Source organism: Ursus maritimus, unplaced genomic scaffold, assembly GCF_017311325.1.
Source record: "Ursus maritimus isolate PB19 unplaced genomic scaffold, ASM1731132v1 scaffold_8, whole genome shotgun sequence".
Classification (NCBI taxonomy): domain Eukaryota; kingdom Metazoa; phylum Chordata; class Mammalia; order Carnivora; family Ursidae; genus Ursus; species Ursus maritimus.
Genome location: NW_024426996.1, coordinates 53,355,750 through 53,371,654, shown reverse-complemented (window position 1 = coordinate 53,371,654; position 15,905 = coordinate 53,355,750). Strand labels below are relative to the sequence as shown.

At 39.1% G+C, this 15,905-nt stretch overlaps 1 protein-coding gene across 2 annotated transcripts in view; it reads right to left on the bottom strand.

Annotated features, from left to right (window-relative positions):
- ARAP2 (ArfGAP with RhoGAP domain, ankyrin repeat and PH domain 2) overlaps positions 1-8,298 on the bottom strand; it is a 171,171-nt gene extending 162,873 nt beyond the window's left edge. For both annotated transcript variants that reach the window (XM_008701374.2, XM_008701376.2), the window contains exon 1: positions 6,409-8,298. In XM_008701374.2, coding sequence (XP_008699596.1) covers positions 6,409-7,313 — 905 coding nt within the window. In that variant the 5' untranslated portion in view covers positions 7,314-8,298. The remainder of the gene's footprint in view (positions 1-6,408) is intronic.
- Positions 8,299-15,905: the final 7,607 nt, after the last annotated feature.

The window sequence follows — 15,905 nt, the reverse complement described above, 5'->3', positions numbered from 1 at the left end:
CTCAACCTAATAAAGGGCATTTATGGAAAACCTACACCACAATTCATGTTAAAGGCTGAATGATTTTTCTTAAGATTAAGAGAATGAAAAAGAGGTCTGCTCTCACCACTTACATTCACATTATTTCAGAGGTCCCGCCAGTGCAATGTAAGTGAAAGAAAGAGAAGTCATGAACATTGGAAAGGAAGATCTCTTATAAGCAGAAGGTATCTACTAAGTAGAAAATCCTAGGGAACCTACCAAAAGATTCCCAAATTAACAAGTAAGTCTGGCAAGGTCCAACAATACGGGGAAAATGTTAACAAATTCAACAATATTTCTAAATAATAGCATTGAGCAACTAGAAAAGTAGTTTGAAATACAACTTTTATAATAACACCCATAACACGAAATACTAAGGGGTAAAAATATCAAAACATGATCTGCACAATGAAAACCATATAACATTGAAAAATTAAAGACCAAAATAAATAGATATACCACATTAATGGAAGACTCAATATTGTTATCAATTCTCCAAATATCGATCTACACAGTCAACATAATCTCAAACAAAATTCCAGTGAGCTCTTATATAGAAATTGACAAGGGAACTCTAAAATTTACATGCACATATAAATAACATGGAATGTCAAACTAAATATTTAAAAGAACAAATTGGAAGATGTATACAGTCTCAATATTAGTCTAAACCTATAGCAATCAAACCAGTGTGTTACTGGTGAAAGGATAAGCATATAAATTAATGGAACAGAATAAAAATACCACATAATTCCCACACATCTGTGGTCTACCAGTTTTTGAACAAGATGTCAAGGCAATTCAATGGGGGAAAGGATAGTCTTTTCAACAAGTGTTGCAAGAACAACTGGTTATCTCAGTAGAAAAAAGGAGTAAATACCAACCATTACTTCTTACCATAAACAAAAATCCACTTGAAATGGAGTTTAGACCTACAGGTCAATGCTAATGCTCTAAAACTTCTGGAAATACAAGAAAATCTTTGCAACCTTTGAGCACACAAATGTGTCTTAAATAGAATATTAAAACCAACAAAGAAAATTATATATTTACTTAATATATAAATAAAATATTTTATAAAATTAATGAAAAGTTAACATATTTTACATATACTGAGAACAAATTTAAGAAGGAATTAGAATAATTTCAAGTGTATCTATTAGTGGTGTTAATTATGCTTTTGTGACTTTGGTCAAGTTACCTAACAGTTCTGAGCCTGGTTTCCTCATTTATTGAAGGGGAATAAAAACAGGGCCTGCTTCCTAGGAATATTATGAGAATTCATGAGAAAATGCTTTCAAAGCATTTGAAGGGTGCCCTTCACAATATAAACACTCAGCAAGAATGAACCAATTATTATTTTTATTAGAGGAAAAAAAATGGTCCTCCCGGTAAACTTTATGTGCACATTTGTTTCTTAAAGTCCTTAAAAGTATTCACATTTTTCATTTGTGATAGAGAAAACATGTCAACAACCTAATAAGGGAATAAACGGTGGTTTTTTTTTTTAATAAAATACTATCTAGCAGTTATTGCATAAAATATGTGCATCAATGTGGACAAATCTCAAAAATAATATTAAACACCAAGTTGCAAAAAAAAAACACAAAACCTCTCATTATTAAAGTGGATCTTCAGCATGCCTACAGATGTTATTTTTTCATATATGCTTTAATCACTAAAATTACCAAGAAAAGCAGTGCTATAGGGGTTAATTAGATCTCCATTTAGAATCTATACTTACCTGTTACTCAGAGAAGGCAGCCACACCAAAAAATAATTACATACCATAAATGGACCACCATTTCACAGAATGTTTTTTAAAAATGCAATTTATAACAGACTAACTACAACAGACTAACTACAGGTCATTACAGAACTGAATTCACAAGAAAACCACAATTATTAGGCATCAGTTTAAAACTGCCTTGAGGTTACATTATATCTAACTAAAACACACAAATCTGATTACAGAAAACATGCGTGTAATAACTACAGCACAGACCGAGAATGTGAAATTTACAATGCACAGATAATTAAGTCTCAATCCAACAAGTTCCAAAAATGTCCTGAGGATAAGAACAATGATAATTACAGAAGAACTGCAACAGAAAAATCTACATCATTATTCTCAAACTTTTTTTTTTAACCAACTAGCAAAAGTTGCAGCTCAAAATATATTTCTTCGTGGGCAAAAGTGATGAATTAACATTTTTCCAAAGAAGACATACAGATGGCCAACAGACACATGAAAAAATGCTCAACATCACTCATCAGGGAAATACAAATCAAAACTACAATGAGATAACACCTCACATCTGTCAGAATGGCTAAAATCGGCAACACAAGAACAGATAAGTGTTGGCAAGGATGCGGAGAAAGGGGAACCTCTTGCACTATTGGTGGGAATGCAAGCTGGTGCAGCCACTCTGGAAAACAGTATAGAGTTTCCTCAGAAAGTTAAAAATAGAACTATTCTATGACCCAGTAACTGCACTACTAGGTATTTACCCAAAAGATACAAAACTACTGATTGGAAGGGATACGCGCACCCTGATATTTATAGCATTATCAACAATAGCCAAATTATGGAAAGAGCCCAAGTGTCCTGTGACCGATAAATGGATAAAGAAGAAGTGGTGTGTTTGTTCCACACACAATGGAATATTACTGAACTATAAAAAAGAACGAATCTTGCCATCTCCAAGGACACTATGATGGAACTAGAGAGTATTATGCTAAACTAGTCAGTTAGAGGAAGACAATCATATGATTTCATTCATATGTGGAATTTAAGAAACAAAACTAAGGAGCGAGGGGAATAAAGAAAGAGAGGAAACCAAGAAAAAGACTCTTAATTACAGAGAACAAACTGATGGTAACCAGAGGGGAGGTGGGTGGAGGGATGGGTTGAACAGGTGATGGGGATTAAGAAGGGCACCTGCTGTGATGAGCACAGGTGTCATTTAAGTGCTGAATCACTGTATGCTACACCTGAAACTAATAATTCACCATCTGTTAACTGGAATTTAAGCAAAAACTTAAAAATTTTCTACATTTTTTTCCGAAGTGTTTTTTAATTATGAAAAATAAAGTATAAACCTAATGTGTTTTTACTTATAAAAAGTATGGAGCAGACATATCCTCCTCTAAGAATAAACCAACCTATGAATTAAATTTTGATTTGTTATTTAGATGAAGTCAAAACTTTGCAAATATCAAAATAATCAGCCTATTTTTTCAAAGAATTTATAAGAAGGCATTTTAAAATAAAATAAGGAATTTTGGATTGCTAAGCATTTTTCCGCTATAACATGAAATGTGCAGTTTTTCTTGAACATGAGAAAGATAGGATGAGTTTCTGTATTTTTCCTATTCGATGCACCCAACAATTGCTTATTACTTTTTGTACATTTTCTGCTCATATATATTTCAACACTAACGTCTAATATAGTGTTACCCATTTCTAATGTCCATATCATGTATATGTATATCTAGAGAAAAATATCTAAGATTGCTATTTTTAATAAAAAGTTCAAAGACGCCTGGAGACTTCAGGTTTAGATTTCAAACTTTTAGAGGCCCTCAGTTAATACAGTACCTCAGTCTTAAATTGTAGTGGATGTCCTCTAATCACAGTGCAGCCCTGCACATCATCCTCCTCCCCCCCCACCTCTGCTGACTTTCCCTTCCTTCAAAACATTCAGAGGCACAATACCTAAGGGAGGGCTTTATGACTTATGCCAAGGATAAAATAGTTGCATGAAAGATGTGTGAAAATCTTGAAACTGGGAAGGAGGATAAGAAAGGTACTTCTTCAGTGGCTGAAAGATACTTGCTCTTTCCTGCTTGAGGACTGACGAGGATCCTCCAGGAAGGACCATAGGTCATACCTATGGCTCCCAGGGAAAGGGCAAGATGGTGGAACTTCCTTTCTGCTTGGAGGCCTCCATGGGAGATGATAGGGAAGAGCTGGCTCTTCAAGACTAAAAAGAGATCTTAAGGTTCACTGTCCATACCCCAGCCCCACCCAGCCTTCCCAAGACCAGGAGCAGGCAGGAATTCAGAAAAACTCAAGGTAAGGACAAAGATAATCCATTTGACCAGGAGTCACACGTCCAGGGAGAGAGAAACAAAGGGCCTCACACCAGGATAACACATCAAACATCTCTACCTTTTAACAGATACATGCAATGTTTAACTAGTAAAGGAATTATGTTAAAAGCATTGGCGACAAAAAAATATTTTTATTTGGTATGTCAAAAAATGTACTAAAATATCATTTAAATGTTCTCTGATTACAGACAATCCCAGGTTATATAATCCACAGTTTTAAAGTCATATTATAACATTTTTAAAATCTTGCAAAATTACTATTTGCAATTCAGGCCAGGACCACAAGGAAAAACACAATGAACTCTGAAAATAATTTAGTTTACTTTCTTATTTTATGATATGAGCACCATAGATACATACATACCATTTACTACTATAATCAGAGAAAAAGGTTACAAGGGGTAACCTGTCAGGGCTATGAACATGAAGCAACTAGTACTAAGTTATTTACAAATAATTTTAACATTATTTCAATTCTCATTCTCAAAGACTCATACAAATAATATGAATGACAAGCCTTTCATATGATACACAGCTTACACTTACAACTGAATAAACATCAATACATTCTCAAAAAGGTATGAAAATAGCACATCTTGTTTAAAACTTAAGCCAAATGTTTCTTATCTGAATTTACCCTTACAACTCCCAAAAGGATTCTGTTCTGGCAAAGATACACTTTTAATGTGTGTACTCATAGCAAACCCTTCTCAGTTACTTCCTTTTGTTTAAAATTAGCAAAAAACTAAAGTGTCATACAAAATGGGTCATCTTTTTTTTTAAATAATTTTTTATTATGTTATGTTCAAAACTGGTCATCTTCTACATGTGTAACTAACGCTTTAATTCTCATCTATGCAACCAACATTTTTAAGATTATTTACAAAATGAGCAGTTAAGAAAGTGAGTGGGTTTTGAAGTCTGATCTACTGGAATGAAACCCCCGTTTACTACTCATATGATCCTGGAAAAATGAACCGAGTCTCAGTTACCGCATAATTAAAAAAAAAAAAAAAGGATGAATAATACCTGAATCACAGGGCCACTGTGAGATCTGGATAACGCATGGGAGATTATAAAGCAAACGAAAACCTACGGTGTTTAATAAACGACACTCTTACTACTGATTTCCAAGGAAAGACTAGACCTTGCTATTGGCACTAGAGATGCCAAGACAAAGACAAATAAGCTAGGCTCTCCACCTTCGAAGAGTTTATGTTTTAATGAGAGGTTGTTAAATTAACAGTCCTGTCAATTGCCACATTTTCTTTCGCAAATACTAAAGTACCACATTTTCTCCTGCAAACACAACCGGGATCTTGCGCAGTAATTACCACAGATGCCCACGGGCAAAAGTACCAGCAGTAGGGACAGTGTGGACGCACACAGGGAAGGAGGATCTTGCAGAAATGCCAGGCTCGAGCCTGTGCAGGAAATCCGTAACTGCATTTACTGCCACAGCAGTTAACAGTCAACCTCATGACTCCCAGCAGAGAGACAAGTGTTAGCTTTTAGTGAAAAAACATCCCCCCCACAACCCTGGAGAAAACCACAACTATTTTAGGTGTAACTTTGACAAAGGGAATGAAAGCTCTCTGTGCTGTTAAGTCAGCTCTTAGACCTGGCAGTTACCTCAAAGGACTACCAACCTAGCGTGCTGGGGAGGGAGGGGCCCTCCTTAGAATTCCGGTGTGAGTGAACCTGGTTTCACACTGTACCGTGACCACATTTTTATATCTGTTTCCTACACTAGGCCTCAAGTGCCTTTCTTGCTCCCTATCTCCTTTGCACCTAGTGCAGTGACCAGCACCAAGCAAGCACTCCTAAGATGTGTCCTGATTAATTCACGCCAATGCATTGTGTCGTGCAGGAGAGATACACACATTAAAAAGGTGGCCCCCGCCAAAGAACAAAGAATTCAGTGGGGAGACAGAATGAGCAATTTCAGTATGAGAACTGCACTCCTGGAAGAATTTAATACCAGGTGTGAAGGAAGGTATGGGAAAGAACGGCCAAGTAAAACTGAAGGGAATTTCCCCCAATTACAGGGGGGGAGAAAACTGAAGAGTCCCAGGCAGTTATAATTTGGAAATAGACTCTAGGAAATAATATATAAAAGAAATGGCATTTTCTAGTTTTAAAAGAAGAAAATAAAGGTTGGTTGAGCAGGTAAATTAATATAGGTCAAATTCACAAACACTAAAAATATGTATTAAAAGTAACTAAATTCCCCCAAATTGAATACTTACAGCTCATCATAAAAATTCTTACCTCCCCGAAATTCCTTTTGTTGACCCTGGAATCTCTGGTACAGGCCGATGTCTTAGCAGAAAAGACCGAGATGGTCTTGAAACCAACTTGCTACGGCTTCTCATAGGTGCCAGGACTGGAGATGACGGAACATACAAATCATTTACAACCATCTCTCCCTGAAATTGAAAGAACGGGGATGGTGGTGATCTTTCTGTTAAACCATTAGTTGCATTTCCAGAATTTGCCTCTGATACGGAACAGCCAAGGGAAGAAAGGCATTCGGGATCTATGTCAGGAAGCTTGCTCGCATTTTCTGAAATCACATCAGATCTTTCTGTTGGTTGTTCCTCAAATGTGCAATCCGCAGTTTTCTCTGAGATCAAAGATTCTGTTTTAATATTTTCATTACCAAATAAACTATGTTGGAAAGAACTCAAATCCAGGTGTGGTTCTTCTGGCGCGGGAAAGTTGTGTTTAAGAAGAGACAGCTTATCATCTGATTTAAGAGACTGGCTATTTTCTACACTAACGTCATTTTGATCAAGATTTTTGGTAACAGTCTCCCACTGCGTTGGGCTAGGTGCCTGCACACCACCCGTATCGGAACGTTCTGCGGAGGTATTCTGACCAGAAGATGGAGCGTGGCGATCCTCTGAAGTGTCCTCGTCCTTCTTTGTTTTATGGATATTTGCATATATTGGGACATCTTGCATTTTTGACAAGATTATCTGTAACTGCTTCAGTATTCTCCTCCGGTGTCCTGTAGGAGATATTCCGATTTTGTGCAGCACACCATCATTTACCGCCACACAGTCTTTCACAGTGTTCAAACCAAACTCGCGGAAGCGGAGGAGGTACTGCTCCAAATTAATGCTCATCAGGAAATCTCTGATATCAACATTTACTTCACTGACTGAGGACATAATGGTGGCTTCATTACTAAGCTGATAGATCAAAAGCAGTACAATGACGTACACACACAGGAGATTGCACTTCTGTATGGGCTTTTCCTCTATTGCTTGCAACAGAAAAATGTCTCAAGATGTTATTTTCTTCACAGTGAATATTTCATGTGCTTAAGCCTGCAAAAAAAAAAAAAGAATATTAATTTATTAGGACATTTTAGTTAGTAAAACCTAGTTCCACCTTATAAACGTTCTCTGAAGAAACACAACAGAAATGAGGATAATTACTTCGGCTCACTCAGAATTTAGAATCTTTGGCATCAATGTGCATGCCCCAGGAAGTCAATTCCTAGGTAGAGTGTGAAACTCCAGGACAGAAATGCCATGGTAGTCTCCAATAATGATTTTCAGAACAGGTTAAAAAAAAAACTTTCCCACAAATATAAAATGAGCATGTGTCAAATAATTTATTCAACCCATTAATTAATGAGGGAACCAGTAAGATGGTAAGGTTAGTTCCAGGAGCATTTATGGAACAGGTTGAGACAGGCCAGCAGAAAAGATTGTTTTCTAAGTGTGAGACTAAGATAGGTAGGTTAGACTTAAAAAACTGGTTAATGTCCTACAGGGCAATAAAACCATAACCTTTGAGGTTATCTCTCTACCAGACAAAAGTCTATAAGCTAACAGATAACTTCCCTGTTCAGGGCTCTAAGTAAACAGTAAGTAGAAAGTAGAGCCCAAGATGAGAATACCCACAGGGTGGCCCTGTGAAACAACACCCCCACTCAGGGCATTGAAAGAACAAGCTGTACATTCTTTTGATTTCCAAATTTTAGATAATTTCTCTTAACAGTAACTAGCTGTGAACAACTTTCCCCTTTCATACACGTTCTTCCAAGACTCTCTGAAAAAGCACAGTTAAACATATTTCTCAGGTCAAGAGTTTTAATTTCAAAAATGCAGTAGCATTTGGGGTGCCTGGGTGGCTCAGTCGGTTAAGCATCTGCCTTAGACTCAGGTCTGGATCTCAGGGTCCTGGGATGGAGTCCTGCCTCCGGCTCCCTGCTCAGCGGGAAGTCTGCTTCTCCCTCTCCTGCTGCTGCTCCCCCCTCACCATGCTTCTGCACTGTCTCTCTCTCAAAATCTTAAAAAAAAAAAAAAAAAGCGCAATAGCATTTTATGTGCAATATTGATATACAAAATAAGACTAGTTGAATAGTTAATTCTTAAATTCATTCGATAACAGGAAATAAGTATGAAAGGAAAAGGGAAAAGTTCAAAGGTCACATTTTCTTTTATAAGCAGCAGATTCACGTAGGTTCAGTTTTCCCCTAAACAACATCATTAAATTTTTTAAAAACTCTATCCATCTAGGTGCATATATGACTGTGTTCAGCTTGTGAAAATATAGGATATGTTCATGTTTCTGAATATTCTGCTTCAGTAAAAAGAGAAAAGTACAGAACATGCACAACATACGCTGAAATAACACAAGGAGACACGCCCCACCTAGGTCAACTGATCTGAACAAGTGTTCATGCAATGTCTCTGGAAATCACAAATAACTCTCCAAAAGGCACAACTCAGACACTGCATGTCTTCTCTGCCAGTCACCCAAAAAATATTGCATCGACTATTTAAAGCTATCAGCAAACACTGACAACCAGGTATGTGAAAAAAGGGAAAGCACATACAGTACTCAGCACTGCAGAAGCAGAGAAATAAAAATACGAACAAAAGATGCAGGGCAGGAAATGACTTGGACAGGAAGGTATCCCTCTGTCACACTCAAAATGACAAACGGTCAGGACAAAAAAAGTAGAAAGCTAAACCTCAACACTGTATACAAAACTAATGCTCAGATATACCCCTCTTGCTCTACACAACTATTTTATAAATACTTTTTTTTTTTGGCATATCACAAATGGAAATATCTATTGCCAAATTGGCTAACACCCTGATCTTGGACTTCCCCATCTCCTGAACTGTGGGGGGAGGAGGGGAGATTTTTTTTTTTTTCCAAAGTCAAACAGTGTGTGGTATTTTGTTTCAGCAGCTCACACTGACTAATACACTCCTCGGTCTTCCCTGCCCCTGCCATAGTTCTGATGCTCGTTAGCTCTCTTCCCTGGGATTATAACAGTCTCTAAACAAATCCTTCAGCCCCGTCTCCATGTATCAGTGAGCCACTGAAAATCCATATTTAGCACGTCCCTCCGCATCCTCAACAGGATAAAGTCTAAGCTTGTGACCGTGTCCTACCACAGTCCATCTCAGTCCAATAATAACAATAATAGCAGCTACTACTGATGTAAACAGCACTTATGTCCCAGATAGCATACCTCCCCTTATTTACTGCAAGGCAGGTGTTCCTGTGTACTAGCTCCAGTCTCAGTTTCAACCGTGCCAAACAGTCTACCAGCATCGCCGCTCACTTTAGCTCATTATTGTTAATTATCATGCCGGAGGCAACAACTTGTTTAATAGCCCCATACCTCTGGCATATGCTCCATCTGCCTGCAAATCCTGAACATTTTGGAAAATCCTATGCACAATTTAAATTTTGAATAGGCAGGCCAGTATTTCCTCCTCTGTGAAGGCTTCCTTTCAACCTCTTAAAATACAATGGGTCCCTCCTTTCTTCATATATACATATACCTGGAATCCTAGAACTTGGCAAAGTGCTTGGGACATGTTTAAGAGACAAGAGAGGACGGTGGGGACAGAAGTGGGTGAGAGGCCCATTCTATTAGTTTCGTGGTGTGTGTGATTGTATGGTTTATACATGACGCCCTTTCCTTTCCTCGGAGTACACATACACACTTCCTGGGTGGCGGAAGCAAGGATGGATACGCCAAATACCCAAAACCGCCTCTCTGCTATCATTCCACGTGCTGAACATGAACTTGATTCCCTTTCAAGATTTGGAAGAGGCTCCCTCCCACAGGCCCTACCATCCTCTCTGCACTTTGTCAGCTCCATCCAGTCACCAGACTTTTTAACTGTCTGACCACTCCAGGGTGTTCACAGACCCAGTTCCCTCTGCAAAGCTTCTGCACGTCAGATGCAAAGAGATGGACGTGCCCATTCTATCACAGGCTTAAAATGATACCAAAGCCCTCTATATTCTGGCCTCTACCTGGGCACACTGCATGCTGTGCTCTGGCTCAGTGGCTCTCCAAGATACTGGTCTGTGGATCTTCTGTACAGCAACAGCGGCTGATAACAGGCCCAGGAATTTGGACTTATAACACATCCCGAAGGTGACTGGGGATATGCAACAAAATTATACAGTTTTTAATTCCCCACATTCACCAAATACACTTTATACCATCCCACCTGAGCCTAAATCATCACTCTCCTCCCCTAGGATAGAACGCCCCTCCTACCCCACTGCCCATCAGTCTGGTGTCAGACTCAAACCCCACCTCCTCCACTTCCTAGCAGTGTAAACACAGGCATATGTCTGTGTGTCTGTTTCCTTACCCATAAAATGGAAACACTCAAAGGCACCACCCTACTGATGAAGATTAAGTGTTAAAACAGTGCTTAGTACATGTTAAGTGCTTAGTAGACATAGACTTCCATCATTATATTTATTTTTTTCCATCACTATCATCATTATTTCTCCACAGCTGAAATCCTTCCCATTCTTTGAGGTCTAACTCAAATACCACTTCCTTTACAAGGTCTCTACTGAACAAAAAACACTCTTCTCTATATTCCTACAGCCTTTACGTCTTAAGAGCATTTACTCATATTCCATTCATTCCATAGTAACCTACAGAAGTGGGATAGTGTAGGACAAAACCAAGATTTTGGAGCTGGACACCCTGCATCAAATCCCAGTTCCTCCACATTCTAGTTTTATGAGCCCGAACAAGTATTTAACCTTTCTGGGCCTTAGTTTCCCCACATCAGGAAAATAGGAGTAATAATAATACCTATTTCATATGGCTGTTGTGAAGCATTTAGAACACCAACTGCACACAAAAATGTTAAGTGTTTGCCATTATAATTGTTTTTTATTATCCCATAATAAACTAATATCTCTGCCAAGATGATGACTAGCCCATATAAGCTGCCCAATAAATGCCAAATTATTTGTTTATAAACAGTGCATGATGTATACGCAGTACATGTTAGAGAATGTACAAATAGTTGGCATTACAGATGTGGCTATACATTTGCTCATCCTATCCCGACCAATTTTCAAGAGGAAGTAAAAGGGAAGTAACATTTAGGATTCCTGCTTCATGTCTGGCTTGTATATCACTTAATAACCCATTATCTTATTGAGCTCAACCTTGAAACTCCATCCTGAACCAACTACTTCTCACCACTTCTGCTCGCAGCCTCGTCCAGGCCACCACCTTGTCCATCTCAGACCATTACAGTAGTTTCCTGACTCATATCCCTGATTCTGTCCTGCCCCCACCCCCCACATACACATAGTATAGTCTCACTAGAGCAGCCAGAAGGATTCATTTTATAACAAAAGCCACACCACGTCATGACTCCTTGAGGCTTTCCAACTTCATACTTCCTGGCTATCCACTCCACCACTCAATTGCCACCAAGTTGGCCTCAGTTTTATTCCCACCTCACGAGCTCACTTCTCACCCTTACCTCTCCTTCAAATCTGCTTTCCCAACATAATACCCATGGCTCACTCCATTACTTTAGCAGGTCTCAGCTCAAATGCGGCCACTTCGGAGAGGCCTTCCCTACTCCCCCCATGCATGCCAGCAGCCTCGTGCCTCACTACTCCTTATTCTTACTCTATCTTATGGCGTTGTTATGACCTAGTATCTGTGGACATTCCAAGAGGGCAGAAATCTTGTGTACTCTTCACTGCTCTAGCCTTTATGTTTGAACACTGTCAGGTATACAGCAAGTACTCAGTAAACGTTTGCTGAATGACTTCTTCCCAGCTTTCAGATGATTTAAAACGGAAAGTGTAAAACACACACAGTGTTAAAGCTTCTTTGTCTGGGTCACCAAACTTACCAGGAGCAGAGAGAGGATTCACATACAGATTTCTCCAATCCATCTAATCACTAAAAAACATCTTCAAATTAGGAGTTAGGGGTCAACAGGAGATCAGCTGGAAGCACTGCAACCCACCTGGGGGGCTTTTAAAAACCTCATGGGTTGGGACAGCTCACCCTTTCCCAATGCCTCAAGTAAGGTAAACCACCACAGAGAACCACTCCCCACCACCTATCCCTCCACCCACTACCAGTGGATCTTGGTCACATCCCCCCTAGTTGAGCTAGGAAAGAAACAACTGAAAAGCATGAGTCACTTCTTGAAGCCATGAAGTCATTGACGTATTCAGTGCCGACAACTTCCGGAATCCCATTTGCCTAATGCTCCTATCTTATGGAAGGGAAAAAAGTAGCACTGTACAATTGAATTCAGTCATAACTTTAACCCATTTTTTAAAGCACACCTTTTTAAAATCTGAAACATAACCTTAGAATATTTAGAAACTGCAAATGTGTCAAAATAGGTTTAACTATCACAGGATCACAAAACCAAAAGGAACCTTACAAAATATGTACCAAATAAAAAAGAAATTTGGCTGCCACATGAATAATGAAACTTTCAAGGTTATCAATACAAGTCTTACTGATTTGAAGAACAATGAGAGTTTACTGTATTCCAGAACAGTGGTTCCCAATGGAGTGGAACTATCTCCCAGGGGGAAACCCAGAAATGTGTGAAAAAAAAAAAAAGCTTCCGCTGGTCATAATGACTGAATGGCACCAGTAGATAGGAAAACTGATTTATGACACCCTGCAATGATTCCCAAGGTAGAAATCTCACATACAAATTTTGTTCCTCTAAATCTCTACAATTAATGTTACCCCCAGAGGATGACTGGCACTATCCATAAGGGAAGTGTCCCTGACTTCAGGCTGAGAATAAACTTACTGTGGAGAAACAGCTAATCCCTTAAACCCGGGAGGAGTTCCATATGGATAACATACTGAACTAGATAGTTCAGGCCACAGGTCTTCTCAGAATTTCACCTTTGCTTCAGTACACAATATATACAAGAAATACATATCATGGTATTTGCACATCAAGCAAACTCATGTTTAATACCAAGATGTTAACTTCAAGTACTCATAAAGATGATATTTGTTCCCCCCACAACCAGGTAAAAGAGGAAGTGGTTTAGAGAAAATATGCTTGTTGTCACATTACTCCATCCCATAGTATAGAATAGATTGCAAAGGGTCAAAAGTCAAAAATCCTAACTTAGTTTTCTAGCCTGAGTGCTTAACTGCCAAAAATACAATAAAAGCGGTCGTTTAGCACCCCTCTCTTCTACCACCCATTCACATACTTTGCTTGTGGCAACACTACCCCACTAAACCCTTTACAGGAAGTCCAGTTCCCCCAACCTGGCCATCTGTCTTAACTGTGGTCACCCACAGGCCCTGACCTTCACTGCCATGTTCTCTACCTTGACCACCACTCCTCCCCCACCCACGAAAACACCACCATCCTCTTTCATTCTCCCCCAGACTTATACACTACTAATAATAGCCAATATTTGCAGATGTTTGCAAACCATCTATGTAGGATCTCATTTAATCCTCAGAGCTGCCTTGGGAGGAAAGTCCCATGCCCAAAGCAGATAAACAGTGGATAGATTCCAGAATTCTAAGGGTCAGACTCCACCACCTATGCTGTGAACCATGATGCCCCCTAATAGTCACATAACTGATTTAACAACAGAGTAGTACCAAGCACTTCATGTTTTTCCTCTCCTTTGACTCTCTAGTCATGCATAAGCACTCACAGCCACTGGGGAAATCCTGTTTCAATATACCGTGTCTTGTAAGCTCAGGTTTTACATACTTTTTCAGTTTGTGGGTATATGTGTCCATGAAAGTGGTTACAAATGGAAGCCTACATTCATTTACCTGTACTTAGGGTGAGCTGTGAGACAAAATGACAAAAATTACGGGAAAATATCTTTGAAATTACTGTATAAAGCAATGGTAACTTAAAATTTAGCTGATTAAAACATATTTTGCATCTATCATTGCAGAAAGATAGCTACTGTGGCACTATACACTACCACACTATGAAGTCAAAATCGAATAATCAAATATAACCAAAGTAGTCACTGCCCACGAGAACAGTCAATAGTGACGGTAAAAACAAAAAGAAACGCAGCTTGACTAGACTAGAAAGTACCGAACTCTTGTTCCAGAAGGTACTAGACCAGGGTCTTAAAAGTTTAACTTTAAATGGGATGCAAAAGTGTAAGCAACCCCAATGTTCACTGACCGATAAGAAAGCAAGATGTGGTGTACACGGACAACTGAACACTGTGCGGCCTTAAAAAGGAAGTCCTGCAGTATTCTACCGCACGGACAACCCTTGAGGACATTACGCTAAGTGAAAGGAGACAGGACTCCACTTCTCTGAGGTATCTACAGAACAATTCATAGAAAGTAGAATGGGCTGGCAGAGGGAGGCAGTTGTTTCATGGGTGTGGAGTTTCAGTTCTACAAGACGAAAAAGTTCCAGAGATGTAGTTCACAACAATGTAAATTACTTACTACCCAACTAGACCCTCAGAAAGAGGGAAGATGGCAAATTTTAGGTCACGTGACGTGTTTTGTTTGTGTACCATAACAAGGAGCTAGGGAGATAGACTAGAAGGTTTGGGCCAGCTTATCAGCTTTTATTCAAACTGAACTTCCTGTCCATACTTAGGACTTTTTTCCTTTTCTTTAGAGGCCAATTCAAATCTGAGAACGAGGGACCCCCACATCCATGAGTTTTCCCTACCAATTCCATCCCAGCTTCCACCGAGGCAGGAGCACAGACTCCAGAGCGCTGTGCATTCCAAACCAGCCTTCCCCATTTGTTAACTGTGTATCTCACTAAGCTATTTAACTTCCCTGAAGGCCAGTTTCCTCATCTCCAAAATGAGGATAATATTCCTCAGACTGATAGGATTTGTTCGGGTACAACAAATAAAATATGTAAGGTATATGGAACAGTACCTGTCATAAACTGTAAGTGTATAATCAATGTTGGCTATTATTATTCACTCACTGTAACAATGTTGCACTTGGTCATATACTGTATTACTGCACTTGGTTTCACCGGTATTCTTTTGCCTGCCTAGTAAACTTACATGGCTTTAAATTGCACTGTAAATTATTCTTCTAATAAGCCTACAATGCACCTAACACAGCAGTAAACATAGTTTTATTAATTTAGTAATATATAGATGTGGTTAGATTAGTAAGAATGAAGACTTTCCCTGAAGACCAGACTTGGGACACAGAGCACAGGGATTATTACCAGTGATCCCAGCTCTGCCCTGTGCTAGCTGCATGACCTTGGAAAAGTTCCTTTATTTTTCTGTGCCTCACCACTGTCATCTGTAAGCAGTAATGACAATAGTGCCTGTTTTGAGGATGAAATGAGTAAATATGCATAAAGATCTTATAACAGTCCCTGGCAAGCAATCAGCATTTAATTAGTGTCTGCTGGATAGAAAGGTTCGAGCTGAAAATAGCCAGAGCCTAGGCAAAAGCATTCTGCAGCTTCGATAAGGAGAAAGGACGG